Here is a 15,635-nt window from a genome sequence, read left to right as displayed (position 1 = left end):
ATTAAAACTTATAAAAATGAAAAATTGAGTCCCTCAGTCTGTGTTCATATTTCAGGTACTCAATAGCCCTGTGTGATTAGTGGCTACCATTTTGAATAGCATAGGTATAGAATGGAGCTGACAGTTGAAGATGTCAGCTAAGAAACCCTGAATCATTATTATTATTATTTTATTTTATTTTATTATTATACTTTAAGTTTTAGGGTACATGTGCACAATGTGCAGGTTTGTTACATATGTATACCTGTGCCATGTTGGTGTGCTGCACCCATTAAGTCATCATTTAGCATTAGGTATATCTCCTAATGCTATCCCTCCCCCTCCCCCCACCCCACCACAGTCCCTGGTGTGTGATGTTCCCCTTCCTGTGTCCATGTGTTCTCATTGTTCAGTTCCCACCTATGAGTGAGAACATGCGGTGTTTGGTTTTTTGTCCTTGCCATAGTTTGCTTAGAATGATGGTTTCCAGCTTCATCCATGTCCCTACAAAGGACATGAACTCATCATTTTTTATGGCTGCATAGTATTCCATGGTGTATATGTGCCACATTTTCTTAATCTAGTCTATCATTGTTGGACATTTGGGTTGGTTCCAAGTCTTTGCTATTGTGAATAGTGCTGCAATAAACATACGTGTGCATGTGTCTTTATAGCAGCATGATTTCTAATCCTTTGGGTGTATACCCAGTAATGGGATGGCTGGGTCAAATGATATTTCTAGTTATAGATCCCTGAGGAATTGCCACACTGTCTTCCACAATGGTTGAACTAGTTTACAGTCCCACCAACAGTGTAAAAGTGTTCCTGTTTCTCCACATCCTCTCCAGCACCTGTTGTTTCCTGACTTTTTAATGATCGCCATTCTAACTGGTGTGAGATGGTATCTAACTGGTGTGAGATGGTATCTCATTGTGGTTTTGATTTGCATTTCTCTGATGGCCAGTGATGATGAGCATTTTTTCATGTGTCTTTTGGCTGCATAAATGTCTTCTTTTGAGAAGTGTCTGTTCATATCCTTTGCCCACTTTTTGATGGTGTTGTTTGTTTTTTTCTTGTAAATTTGTTTGAGTTCATTGTAGATTCTGGATATTAGCCCTTTGTCAGATGAGTAGGTTGCAAAACTTTTCTCCCATTCTGTAGGTTGCCTGTTCACTCTGATGGTAGTTTCTTTTGCTGTGCAGAAGAGCCCGCATTGCCAAGTCAATCCTAAGCCAAAAGAACAAAGCTGGAGGCATCACGCTACCTGACTTCAAACTATACTACAAGGCTACAGTAACCAAAACAGCATGGTACTGGTACCAAAACAGAGATATAGACCAATGGAACCGAACAGAGCCCTCAGAAATAATGCCGCATATCTACAACTATCTGATCAAAGCTAAAATTGACAAATGGGATCTAATTATTATTATTATTTTGAGACACAGTCTTACTCTGTTGCCCAGGTTAGAGTGCAGTGGTGAGATCATAGCTTGCTACATCCCAGGCTCAAGTAATCTTCCCACTTCAGCCCAGTAGCAGGGACTTTAGGCATGCATTGCCACACCTGGCTAATTTTTATTTTTAGTGGAGAGGTGGGGGTCTCACTGTGTTGCCCAGGCTGGTCTTGAACAACTGAGCTCAAACAATCCACTCGCCTCGGCCTCCCAAAGTGCTGAATTACAGATGAGCCACCATGCCTGGCCTAGCAAACGTTATTACATTGAAATTATGAGAATGACATTTCAAGTGAAGTTTGTATCTAAATTCCAAATGATCTGCATTATTTTCAGAAAACAGTTTGGAGATCATTGCTACCTTCTGTGGTCCTCACTCGGGGGTCCTCAGGCTGAGAGACTATTAATTCCTAGAAACTGCCCTATGGCATATTGCTATGCTCAACACTCATCAGTGGGATATGAAATCAACCTAGTGGATCTTGATCAGCATTTTAAAAATATATGAAATTGTATTGAATGGAATAAAGAACATATCAGAGTGATTCACCTGTGTTAAGTTTTAGCTGCATAAATGTATGTATTTTGTGTGTTCAGGAGCTCAATGGAAAATGAATTTTTTATTGTGTGTCACAGTTTTTGACCGTCATCCCTCTGAGGCATACTTTTGATTGCTGGTATACTGAATATTGCCTAAGGGTATATTTGTTTAAACAAAGAGTGTTAATCAGAGAAGAAAACTATAGATTTAACAATGAGATATAAGTGGTATTGGAACATATCTAATGAGTAAAGTGGTAAAAATAAATGTAAAGTGGTATGGAATGTCCATGATAAACAGAATAATATGGATGTGGTCACTTTCTTTTTTGAGACAGCGTCTTGCTCTGTCACCCAGGCTGGAGTGCAGTGGCGAGATCTTGGCTCATTGCAACCTCTGCCTCCCAGGTTCAAGCTATTCTCCTGCCTTAGCCTCCCAATTACCTGGGATTACAGGCGCCCACCACCATGCCCAGCTAATTTTTGTATTTTTTTAGTAGACATGAGGCTTCACGGTGTTGGCCAGGCTTGTCTCGAACTTCTGACCTCAAGTGATGCACTTGCCTTGGCCTCCCAAAGCACCAGGATTATAGGCATGAGCCATCACACCTGGCCTTGGATGTGGTCACTTTCTTCCTCAGTTCTGAATTGGCTAGGAATAGACAAATTTGAACTTGGTGTTAATAAACTGCATTATTAGTTTGGTGACTATTCCTTTAAATGTGGATTTGACTATAAATCAAATTTAAATTTGGGCTTGAATCTTTATTCTTCAGAAGGATCTTGGCTTCAAAAGGAAAAATACAGTATTTATCTGATTTGTATGAAATATAGAAAAATGGCACCCATAGTCTTAAAGCATTTCAATGAGATAATATTACGTATTTCACTATGTATTCCCATAAATTATTTTTAAAAATTTTAGTAACATCTAATGTTTAATCTCATTGGACATCCATTAAGATGCGTAAAAAATGAAGTCAAATCCTATCCAGAATTGAGATATGCTTTTGGTAAAATGGAGATTTTTTTTTCTTTTTTTTTTTTTTTTGAGATGGAGTCTTACTCTGTCGCCCAGGCTGGAATGCAGTGGCGTGATCTCGGCTCGCTGCAAGCTCCACCTCCCAGGCTCACGCTATTCTCCTGCCTCAGCCTCCGGAGTAGCTAGGACCACAGGCACCCGCCACCACGCCCGGCTAATTTTTTTTTTTAATGTTTTTAGTAGAGACGGGGTTTCACCGTGTTAGCCAGGATAGTCTCGATCTCCCGACCTCGTGATCAGCCCGCCTCGGCCTCCCAAAGTGCTGGGATTACAGGTGTGAGCCACCACGCCCAGCCAGGGATTTTTTTTTTCTTAGCCTGTTACTTTAAATTATTCATTTATTTAATGTTTCTTCCTTAAAGTTTTAGGGTTCTCATGTTTTATATAAGCCTCGCTTTAATATGTTTGTTTGAAATTCTTAAGCTGTAGAGAGTCAACGCATCAAATGATTTTTATACAGTGTACATGTTTGGAATGCTTTTTTGCCACAAGAGTCTGGAATCTTGGGCAGCACTCGCTGTGGTGCTTTTAAAAGATGAAATATGCCACAATTAGTGCTGTAGCAGTGATTGTAGCATGTCACTGTTTCTTTTGTGAGAATTTGTATAGACATAGGGATTACTACAAAATAGCTTTACTGTTTAGATACAGCAAATAAGTTTGAATGCAGTCTCAACTAATAACCCGCAGGTACCACGCACTATTAGCACATATTTTAAAATACTGTGTATTAACTGGGCATCTTTCTCCTTGTGGATTTTCTCTTGCCCAGGTGCTTTGTAGTGAGATACTAGGTATACCAGAAGATCAGCCTGTTGAGATGCTATTCCTGTAGCATTAAGGGAGAAGAAAGAGGAAGAAGAAGAGACAAAAATAAACATTTAATTTATAACTGTTTCCAAAAGCAGTAAGACTATACTGATTAGAAATCCCGTTAGGAAGTTTATCCTATTGCTTAAATTAAGGCATTTGTATTGAAATGTGTTAGGGATGCAGACAGAAGAGGTCCCTTTGCCTCTCAGAGTAGGGCATTGATGCAGATGGGAGTCCGTGTGTCTGACTTTCTACCTTTCAGAGAGAAACAGTAGAAAATTGTTTCCTTACTCTTTCATGAATCTAGTAAGTACAAGGCCCAGGGCTAAACATTGCAAAGAATGAAAATTATCTATGCCTGGGTTATGAGTATTCAAATGGCTTAAATCTAGTATGACATATATGCAAAAATACAGAGTGCAGAGCCATATTTGGGAAGGACTGTGAATGACAACAGTGCTGTTGTACATTATGTGTGGGTCTTTGTGATGGAGAAATCAGGGAAGGCAAACTAGGGTAAGTGACTTTTGAGCCAGACCTTGATGCATTGTTAGGAATCTATTTCTTCCCTTCCCTTCCCTTCCCTTCCCTCCCCTCCCCTCCCCTCCCCCCTCCTTTCCTTTCCTTTTCTCTTTTCTTTTCTTTTCCTTTCCTTTCATTTCCTTTCCCTTTCCCTTTCCCTCTCTCTCTCTCCTTCCTTCCTTTCCTTTCCTTTTTTCTTTTCTTTCTTCCTTTCTTTTATTCTCTTCTTTTCTTTTCTTTCACAAAGTCTCGTTCCGTCACCCAGGCTGGCATGCAATGGTGCAGTCTCAGCTCACTGCAACCTCCACCCCTCAGGTTCAAGTGATTCTTCTGATTCAGCCTCCCTAGTAGCTGGGACTACAGGCGTGTGCCACCACGCCTGGCTAATTTTTGTATTTTTAGTAGAAATGGAGTTTCACCATGTTGGCCAGGCTGGTCTCAAACTCCTGACCCTCAAGTGATCTACCTGCCTTGCATCTCAAAGTGCTGGGATTACAGGCCTGAGCCGCTGTGCCTGGCCAGGTGTCCTAGTTCTTAAACTACAGCATATTCACACCTTGGAAAGAGCATGAAAGTCAATATTAGAAAATATTTTATAAAATTATCTTATGAGTTAAATTATGTCATCACAAGAGTTGCAGGCAAAATGTCTTGAGGCCCAAAGAAAGGGATATGTACTTTACTGGTAATAGCGACTTTACTTAAATAGTATATCCTCCCTGCACCCAACCGCTTAAGAGAGTTTCCAACAGAAGTTGAGCTATATAGGAAATGATGTACTGTGTGGATCCAGTACTTCCCAGGGAAAGAGAGAAGCACTTCCAGGAACTTGAACTTATTGGTCATTAGATTTGTGTCCTCTGCTGTAGGGTGGATCTCTAATTGGGGCATACCATAACTGGAATGAAATATTCTTGAAGTTATTCTCTCCCTATTGTCCATAGAGTAGAACGATTAAGAGTATGGCATCAGGATTATAATGGTCTAAATTCCATTTCTAAACTTACTAGCTGAGGGACTTGATAAGATATGAGTCTTGGCTTTTTATCAGTAAAATGGCACTAAGATTACCTGTCTGCTAGGGTAATTGCAGAAATTGAATAGGAGTGTTACTCTAAACAGTTTAAGTCAGGGCTTGGCACATGACACTCAACAAAGCTGTAAATATGATCTGTAACTTCATACTTACCAAAGAGTCTTTCGATTTTTTGGTTTTTAGTTTTTCTTAAAGAGACAGGGTCTCGCTATGTTATGCAGGCTGATCTTGAACTCCTGCCCTCAGGGAGTCCTCCGGCCTCAGTCTCCCAAAGTGCTGGAATAACAGACATGAGCCACCAAGCCCAGCCACAGCAAGAGGTCTTAATGACTAATTTCTAAGTTTCTTAGTCATCTGAAACAGAGTGCTGAGAATGGATATTAAACACTCCAGGAACTGAATGAGATATCATTATCATAAATTCGTACTTCAGCCTTCTCAAATGGTGCTGCTTAGCATCAGTCTGTCGTTAGGAACCTGATCATTTCTGGGATGTCTGGAAAAGCTGTTACTGAATCTGCAGTAAGGCTAAGGACTCAGTTGAGTAAACCTATCAGTGCTTTGTATCAACCTGTGAGATTTGGGAAGTAATAACTTTTATTGAGCATTTACTGTGGGCCAAATACTCCACTAAGTGCTTTACCAGCAGTGTTGTCTAAGCTTCAAAAATGACTTCTTGAGGTAGGTATTACAGATGAGAAAACTGAGGCTTGTGGATGCTAAGTAACTTTACTAAAGTTGCAAAAACAGCTTGCTAAATGGCAGAGCCAAACTTGAACCTAGGTCTGCCTGCACTCTTAACCCATGATGCTGTACCACCTGGGATCCAATGTCAGGAGGAACTAGTTTCAGATCCAGTTCCACTTCTTTCCAGGAATATGATCTTAAGTTATTTTGCCTCTTTGAGTTTCAGATTTTTCGTCGAAAACCTTGTGAATACCCACAATGTAGGCTTGCTTTGAGTACTAGAAATAAGGTAGAAGGTATGAGGTTCCTGGCACAGCTTCTGTTTTGTTTTGTCTTTTGAGACAGGGTCTGACTCTGTCATCCAGGCTGGAGTGCAGCGACACGATCATGGCTCACTTGGCTCACTGCACCCTCCACCTCCTGAGCTCAATCAATCCTGCCACCTCAGCCCCCTGATAGAGAGACAGGGTCTCACTGTGTTGCCCAGGCTGGTCCCAAACTTCTGGACTCAAATTATCCTCCAACCCTGGCCTCCCAAAGTGTTGGAATTATAGGTGTGAGCCACTGTACCTGGTCCCTGGCACAGTTTCTGTTGCATGATAGAGCCTCAGCAAGAGGTGACTGTTACTGTTTTGGGCTCTCTATATAATGCTTTCTAGTTCCACCATCCCCCTTGGCATGTGACCTCCATGTCTCTTGAAGGTAAAAGTAAAACCTTATGCTTTCAGTTGCAAATATGTGTTAGAATACCTCTTAATTACATAAATGGGAAAACAGCTGAGGATGTTACCAGTTTCACAGATCAGTAGAGATAGGTAGTATGTATTTTAAGGAAAATAATACCAGCCAGATTTAGATATTTTAGTGTTTGCCAAACAATACTTTTATCTTTAAATAAAATATTCCAGTTGCAAAATATGCTAAAAATATATGATGGTGTAGCAGGACGAGCCACAGACAAAACTCCTCATTAAAGAAGAAAGAGGCTTTATTCGGCCGGGAGCTTCAGCAGACTTGCATCTTAAGAGCCGAGCTCCCTGAAAAAGAAATTCTTGGCCCTTTTAAGGGCTTACAACTCTAAGGGGTCCACGTGAAAGGGTCATGATAGATCGAGCAAGCGTGGGGAACGTGACTGGGGGCTACATGCATCAGCTGACAGAACAGAAAGTTTTGCAGGGCTTCCTCATACGATGTCAGGAATTTACAGATAACACAAGTAGTTTAGGTCAGGGGTCAATATTATTATTATTTTTTTAACCACCAGGGCTGGGTGGGGGTGCCAAGGTCATCTGGCTATTTATCTTACTTCTGTTTCTTTCCAACTTTTTGCTTTCTCCCTTTTCGCCTGTCTTATAAACTAGGCAAAAGTGGGAGAGAGGAGGGCAGCAGGAGAAGTGGTGGTCTCCTTCCTTAATGGTATAGGGTGAATATTTTATCTTGTACTTTTCATGGTTTTAAAGACTGTACTTTATATACATGTTTCTAAAGATTGAGCATTTCTACTCATTAAGTTGAAGAATCTTTAGAAGCCCTCTCACTGAGGTTTTTTTCCAGAATTACTGGATTATTTCTTTCATACCTATCATTTTTCTTAAAATGTAATACACTTGTAGATAATAAGAGGAAATAAAAGATGACCGATAAAGGGCTTGCAGTCTGTTTTGTAAATTTTAAAAATATTAGTGGTATCCTTCAAGCAGATTTAGCATTTCTTCCAATTCCACACTAAGAGTAGCCTAGAGTTAACCATGGCCTTTTTTTTTTTTTTTTTTTTTAAGTGTTCAAAAGGATTTTGATGACAACTCTAAGGTACCTTCCAGGGCTTATTTTTAGGAAATAAAAGATATAACAATAGTATAAATATATGCTACCCAAACTTCCCCTCACATACTTTTTTCTAGGTTATTTTTAAAAAAATCTTTAAACATTTTCATTTCCAAATATTGCTGCTGTTTAGCCAGAGAAGAACTTATACAACTAGCTTTCAGTTGTCTGCTGAGTGTCCAGGGATTAACATAAGAGACTAATTTCAGCACATAACCTATTTAACTAGTCATTTCATTCAGGCAGTGGTCTCAACCTGATGCACATTAGACTTACCTAGAGAACTTAAAAAATAGTGGTGCCTAGGTTCCATCCTCAGAGATTCTGATGTAATGGTCTGGAATAGAATTTGGGCAGCCTCTCAGGTGATCATCATGAGGAGACAGGCTTGACACCTGTAGTATTCACGTGAGAACTAGCTGAGTTTGGGGTTGGGTTGCATATGGTGAAAGGGAATGAACTTAAGTCATTTCCTTCTCTTCCCTATTTACAATGAAACAACCTAAGAGAAGGGGAAAATCAAAGATCACTGAGAATCTGCAAAGGTTAGAAAATGAAGTAGCTTTTTTCTTTTTGTCATTGTAGACATGGAAGGTCTTTAATGTAACTTTAAATGGTTCAGCAAAGAATGCTCTAATGGATGACAGCGATACTCCTACATATAATCTGCAAATAGAACCACAAGATGGATGTCATCCTGGTGACAGCGTGGAAAGGAGTGTGACCTGCCTGCCTTCTGCATCAGATGAAAATGAAAATCAGCTTGATGGGGACGGGCACGAGCATCTGACCAGCAGTGACAGTGTGATGGGAAAGCCCCAAGTGTCTGAGCAGGACAGTCTCAATAATAATGAAAGCTGCACATTGAGCTGTGAGGTCGCTGCAGGTGAGAACTCGGAAAACACCCTTTGTGAAGCCTCCAGAGATGAACAGGCCTTCTTGGGAAAGGACAGAAAAATACCTGGAAAAAGAAGTCCAAGAAGCAAAAAAGGGACTGCTAAGAAGATACCACCAGGTATTCTTTAAAATAGTATTTATCCTCTTCTTTAATTAATTAAAAATAAACCTCCTTCCCCTCCCGTACTGTGTTTGCTGCCCTGCATCTGGCTTCTTTTCTTACGATATTCTGAGCTAGTTCTGCCATAGCACAAGTAGATCCAACTGCATGATATTCCAGTGTGATACGTCTCCACACTGTTCCACTGTATGGGTGTAACACAATTTATTTAATCACTTCCTTATGGCCCTTCCCAGTCTTTTACTATCATAAACAGTGCTGAGGCTGGGTGCAGTGGCTCACGCCTGTAATTAGCACTTTGGGAGGCCGAGGTGGGCGGATCACCTGAGGTCGGGAGTTCAAGACCAGCCTGGCCAACATGGTTAAACCCCATCTCTACTAAAAATACAAAAAATGAGCTGGGTGCAGTGGCGTGTACCTGTAATCCCAGCTACTCTGGAGGCTGAGGCAGGAGAATCGCTTGAACCTGGGAGGCTGAGGTTGCGGTAAGCCGAGATCGCGCCACTGCACTCCAGCCTGGCTACAGAGTAAGACTTCGTCTCAAAAAAAAAAAGTGCTGAAATTGACATCCTTTGTACATGTTTTCACATTAGGTACTTTAAATATATGCAGTCTCCCTCCTTTATAAATTAGACCATTTTCTACCAATATCAACCTTAAAAATTGTCTTCTGTCATTCCTGTGGCTTTGATCCCTAACCTGTGAGTTTAGATGCTACTATGACTTCTTTATAGATCTTTCCATCTCACTCAGCAGGTAAATAAAATACATGAACATATATTAATATACAATTTAATATGTAGTGTTGAATAAGACATCTGGTTCTAATTATCTGTATCACTTTGGTTAAAAAGTAATTCAGAGTATTTCTCGTTTGGTATGCAGTTTGGCAGTTGAAGTTTAGAGCTATGGAATTTTGGGCCTGAATCACAGGGCCCCCTGGGGAAAAGGCAGCCTCTGGTTATTTTTTTTATCAGAAACATGTGGGGCTAGAAAGTTTTGATATGCCCTAGACTGGATTCCTTAGTGTAGTACCACTTTACCCAAGCCAACAGATTTTACATCAGACTCTAGTGACCTAAGTAGAATGTCTCTTCATCTTCTGTTCTCTTCTTTGGTTAATTAGAAATATATCTGTCTATATCGTATTTTTTATTTGTATTTTTAAAATTTGAAGTAAAATACAAAACTTTTCAGTTTCTACAAAATCCATATTTATTCAGTAAAGTAATTTGAAAACTTTTTAATATAATTCATAATCTGGCTTTCTGGTTAATGTAACTCATAATTTGGCTTTTCATGTCCCTGTATCTTTTTTCTTAGTAGACTTAAAATAATTTTTAACCAGGGATATGAAAGCTTTTTTTTTTTTTCTTTGTTTTGAGGCGAGTCTCACTCTGTCACCCAGTATAGAGTGCAGTGGTGCAATCTCGGCTAACTGCAAGCTCCGCCTCCTGGATTCAAGCAGTTCTCCTGCCTCAGATGATTCTCCTGCCTCAGCCTCCTGAGTAGCTGGGATTAGAGGTGTGCACCACCACGCCCAGCTAATTTTTTTTTGTATTTTTAATAGAGACAAGGTTTCACCATGTTGGCCAGGCTGGTCTCAAACTCCTGACCTTGTGATCCGCCCACCTCTGCCTCCCAAAGTGCTGGAATTAAAGGCGTGAGCCACCGTGCCCAGCAAAAGCATTTCTTAAAAGATCTAATAAGCAGAGGATATTTATAGTACTATGTATATATAAATCAATTTATTCTATAACTGTCATTCAAGGGCAAATTCACCAGGCCTCTCAATCTGATTTTGTGATTTTATTTTATTTTCAAGACAGGGTTTCACTCTGTCACCCAGGCTGAAGTGCAGTGGCGTGACCATGGCTCTCTGCAGCCTTGACCTCCCAGGCACAAGCAATTCTCCCACCTCAGCCTCTGGAGTAGCTGGGACAACAGGCATGTGCTACCATGCCTGACTAATTTTTCTTTTATTTTTATTTTCGTAGATAAAGAATCTCGCACTGTTGCCCAGGCTGATCTTGAATTCCTGGCCTCAAGTGATCCTCCTGCCTAGGCCTCCCAAAGTGTTGGGATTACAGGCATCTTGTGATGTCTTTAAGAACTGATACTTAGTTGCATATCTATGAGTCAGTGATAGCTTAAGATTGTGAGTCCTTTTACTCCTCCCTTCCATGGCCTTTATTCCACTTTCCTTAGGTGTGATTATATTATTATTATATTTATTTTAGAGACAAGATCATGCTACCTTGCCCAGGTTAGTTTCAAACTCCTGGGTTCAAGTGATCCTTTTATCTCAGCTTCTTGAGTACCTGGGACTACAGGTGTACACCAGTGGGCCCAGCTTATAATTTAAAGTTATTTAGTATTTATAATACTGTGAGAAGATATGTTTAGAGTCACTATCCCCTAATGCATTTGAAACATATGATTTATAAAATCTAGGGATAGTCTTTATACAGCTTACTTTAAACATTATTTTCTATATCTTATATAAAGTGAGTTTAAGAGAGTAAGAAAGGACAGGCGTGGTGGCTCACACTTGTAATCCCAGCACTTTGGGAGGCTGACAGGGCAGATCACTTGCGCTCAGGAGTTCGAGACCAGCCTGGCCAACATGGTGAAACCCCATCTCTAAAAAAAATACAAAAATTAGCTGGGCCTGGTGGCATGCACCTGTAGTCCCAGCTACTTGGGAGGCTGAGGTGAGAGAAGGGTTTGAGCCTGGGAGGCGGAGGTTGCAGTGAGCCAAGATCCTGCCACTGCACTCCGGTCTAGGCGATAGTGCCAGACCTTGTCTCAAAAGAGTAAGAAAACAGAATGAGGAGTTATAAAACCCAAGTACAAATCTTACGATTCCAAGTCACTTGGTGAGACTGAAGCAGTCTCTACTTTGTTGTTGTCATCTGTGTAATGATGATCTTCATCTACCTAAATCTATGAAAATTCCTTTTTAAGCTGTGAGTTTCTTAGATTTCACAGTAGAGATGGTATACTCTATACTTGAATAAAATGTGGTGATTCACCTCTAGTGCATCTGTAGAGTTTTTATATTTTAGAGATACATTTTTGTTTGTCTTTTAAGTTTTGTTGATAAATTAAAAGAAAGCATACTCCTGTCTGCCCGGGCTGGCCGTGGACGAGGCGGGACTGAGTGTCCTGGGGTGAGTTAGCAGGGCACAGGTGTTTGAGATGGGGGACCCTTAATTTTAAACTGAATAGGATTCTTTTGGGTGTGGAATTAATCCTTTCTGGATGTGGAAGAGACCTAGAATGGGAAGAAACTTTAGTATTGCCTGGAAAGCTTCCCTCAGAGTTTAGTTGCTGGGACCCCACCCTAAGAACTTGCTTCAGCCTGTCCTCTCTCAGTACGTATCCATCACCCGGTCTGAGTAATGTTGCCTCCCTGTGGTCTCTCGAGTCAGTCTGTTTCTCTCCATCTTCACTGCCACAGTTCAGCAGCATCTTCAGCTGGAGTACTGCAAAAGCCCCCTAAATTTGTTTCCCATCTTGCTTCCACCCTCCATGTCAAAAATAATGCAAAGAGTTTATGCATAGGAGTTTAGATAAGGACGTGTTTACTCGAATTTTCTGGTTAAATTCTTAGATCCTAAGTAAATAAAGTTTCAAATTTTTCAGATGCGTACTTTTCTAATAATTGAATAGCTTCTCAAATGTGAAATGACATATAAAAAACATGATATTCAGTTGCAAACCAGAAATGCAGTTTTTTGTAGGTAGGTGTTCTTGTAACACTTTTTAGAAAATGTAAAATATAAAAATAAAGAAAAAAAGACAAAAAAAAGAACATGTAAAATAAAGTAAATTTATTCACTCTTATGCTCCCTTGTCTAGTTTAATTTGTAGTCATTTTTCAATTACTACTGTCCAAAGGCTAGTACTGGGAAAAAAATGATAGTGCAGGAGTCTTGTCACTAATAGTCATGTCACTCCTAATAGTCATGTCATTAGGAGACATGTCACTGTTTATGGGTTTGCTGGAGGCAGTATTTGTGTCAATGGCTAAAACCTTGATCTTAGCCTCAGGGAAGTCCAGTTGTCATCATATAATGAGATTTTTTTTCCCCCCTTAAGAGAATTTAATCCCCTTGATATGCTTAGCTAAGCAGGATTTGAAGCTGTGTTACAACAAGTTTTCATTATAGGGTGGGTGCATTGGCTCATGCCTATAATCCTAGCACTTTAAGAAGCCAAGGCGGGAGGATTGCTTGAGCCAAGGAGTTTGCGACCAGCCTGGGCAACACAGGGAGACCTCATCTCTACAAAAAGTAAAATAATTAGCTGGGCATGGTGTCACGCGCCTGTAGTCCCAGCTACTTGGGAGGCTGAGCTGGGAGGATCATAGCAACAGTGAGCTGCATGGTTGCACCACTGCACCCCAACTGGGAGACAGAGTGAGATTCTGTCTCAAAAAAAAAAAAAAAAAAGAAAAAGAAAAAATTTTTCACTGTAGTTAAAATGGCAAAGCTTTAGGTAAATATTATCCTAAAAACTAATGGCCATTACTTATTTATTACTATTTTTCACATTACTTCTTACCTGGGGGGAGAAAAACAATGGAAATTAATGTGTTTTTTAAACAGCTTTATTAAGATGTAATTCGTATACATGCAATTCACCTACTTAAAATATATAATTCACTGATTTTTGGTATACTCACAGGGATGTGTAACCATCAGCAGTCAATTTTAGTATGTTTTCTTCACCACACAAGGCAGCCACTTACATATTAGCACCCACTTCTTACTTCCACTTAGACATCCCAACCCGAGGCAACCATTGATCTACTTTATTTTTCTATAGATTTGTCTACTCTGAACATTGCATATCAGTGGAATCATACAATAGATGGTCTTTGACTGGCTTCTTTCATTTAACATGTTTTCATGGTTGACCCATTTTGTAGCATATATCAGTACTTCGTTCCTTTTTGTGGTCAGATAATATTCTGTTGCATGGATAGACCGTATTTCATTTATACATCAGCTGAGGGATGTTTGGGTTGTTTCCACTTTTTGACTATTCCATGGACATTGCTGTACAAGTGTTTGTAGAGACATGTGTTTTCATTTCTCTTCGTTACATATCTCTAGGAGTGGAATTGCTGGCTCATATGGTAACTTCATGCCAAACAGTTTTCCAAAGCAACTGCACCATTTTACAGTCCTGCCAGCACTATATGAGGGTTACAGTTTCTCTACATCTTCACCAACACCTGTTAATATCTGACTATTTGATTATCTCCATGTAGTTTTAAAAAACTTGTAATTCATATACCATAAAATTCACCTTTTTAAAGGGTACAATTTAGTGGTTTTAGTATATTTACAAAGTTGTACAATCTAATTCCAGAACATTTTATCCTCCAGGAAGAAATCATGTACCTATTAGCAGTCACTCCTCATTCTTCCCTTCCCCAAGCCCTGGCTACCACTGTCCCATAAATTTTATATATTTGCATGAGACAAGTTTAGATTATGTGTTTTATGGTTGTCATAACAACATTAGATATTTACTCAGCACTAGTCACCATAGTATCGAAGCATTTGACAAAACAGTTCAGCAAATGGCGGAAAGCCAGAAATAGGCAGCACATGGAAACTGGGAAGGGAAGACCTTTCTCAATTGACCTGCTAATATCAGTGCCCTGACTTGTTTCACTGGAGGCCTTCACAGTGTGGCCAGCTGAGGGATGACAAGGAGGCTAGAACCTTAGAAAGGATCTCAGAACCTTAGAAAGCCTGAGTCAGGCTGGTGTAGTGAGAACGAAGACTTTGGATTTGAATCTTGGTTATTTGAGTCTCGGTTCTGCCTGTTCTTACCTATATGATCTTAGAAAAGGAACTCATTTCCCTTAACGCCTTTTCTCATCTGTAAGGAAGGCTGATCCTACATGTCTTGCAGGATTGTCCTTAGAATGAGTGACTCTGTATGTAAAGCACTTTGTAAAGTACCCAGCATAAAATAGGTTTTTCTAAATGGTAGTTGTTGTGTTTATGTGTGTCACAAGATGGTATTTATTTATTTATTTATTTATTTAAGACAGGATTTTGTTCTGTCACCTAGGCTGGAGTGCAGTGGCGTGATCATGGCTCAAAAACATCCTCAAGTTCCCAGGCTCAGGTGATTCTCCCACCTCAGCCTCCCAAGTAGCTGGGACTACAAGCGCATGCCACTACGCTCAGCTAAATTTTTTTTTTTTTTTTTTTTTTTGTAGAGACGAGTTTTTGCCATGTTGCCCAGGCTGGTCCTGAATTCCTAGGCTCAAGCCTTCCACCAGCTTTGGCCTCCTAAAGTGCTAGGAGTAGAGGCATGAGCCACTGCACCAGCTACACAAGATGATTTTTGAGTGGCATGACTGGGAGTACCATTAAGCAAAATTAAGAAATTAATTTGATTTGACTTTAAGTCCATTTTACTTCTTTTGTCAGTACTTTTTTTATTTCCTAGGAACTTTTTAATACTGTCTCTTTTCAGGTGTACCTGTCTCTGCCCCATTCCCCTAATGTACATTCCTAAAAATATATTTCTAGTTCCATACTAGTTTAATGTCAGATGCAACTTGCTTTTTGGGATGTTAACTGATATCAAAAGTAATAACTAGTAATGCCATAAAATATGAATCCCCAAAGGCCTATTTTCATTTTTATATATTGACTTCGGCTATAGTAGAACATTGATAGCTGG

General features: G+C 39.9%; 1 protein-coding gene across 2 annotated transcripts in view; it reads left to right on the top strand.

Annotated features, from left to right (window-relative positions):
* CNST (consortin, connexin sorting protein) overlaps positions 1-15,635 on the top strand; it is a 116,892-nt gene that overhangs the window by 29,209 nt on the left and 72,048 nt on the right. For both annotated transcript variants that reach the window (XM_054477554.2, XM_054477562.2), the window contains exon 2: positions 8,486-8,915. In XM_054477554.2, the coding sequence (XP_054333529.1) occupies positions 8,537-8,915 (379 nt within the window). In that variant the 5' untranslated portion in view covers positions 8,486-8,536. The remainder of the gene's footprint in view (positions 1-8,485; positions 8,916-15,635) is intronic.

The sequence above is a fragment of the Pongo pygmaeus genome, chromosome 1 (genome assembly GCF_028885625.2).
Source record: "Pongo pygmaeus isolate AG05252 chromosome 1, NHGRI_mPonPyg2-v2.0_pri, whole genome shotgun sequence".
Taxonomy (NCBI): Eukaryota; Metazoa; Chordata; class Mammalia; order Primates; family Hominidae; genus Pongo; species Pongo pygmaeus.
The sequence above is the reverse complement of the archived record's forward strand: the minus strand, read 5'-3'. Positions and strand labels throughout refer to the sequence as shown.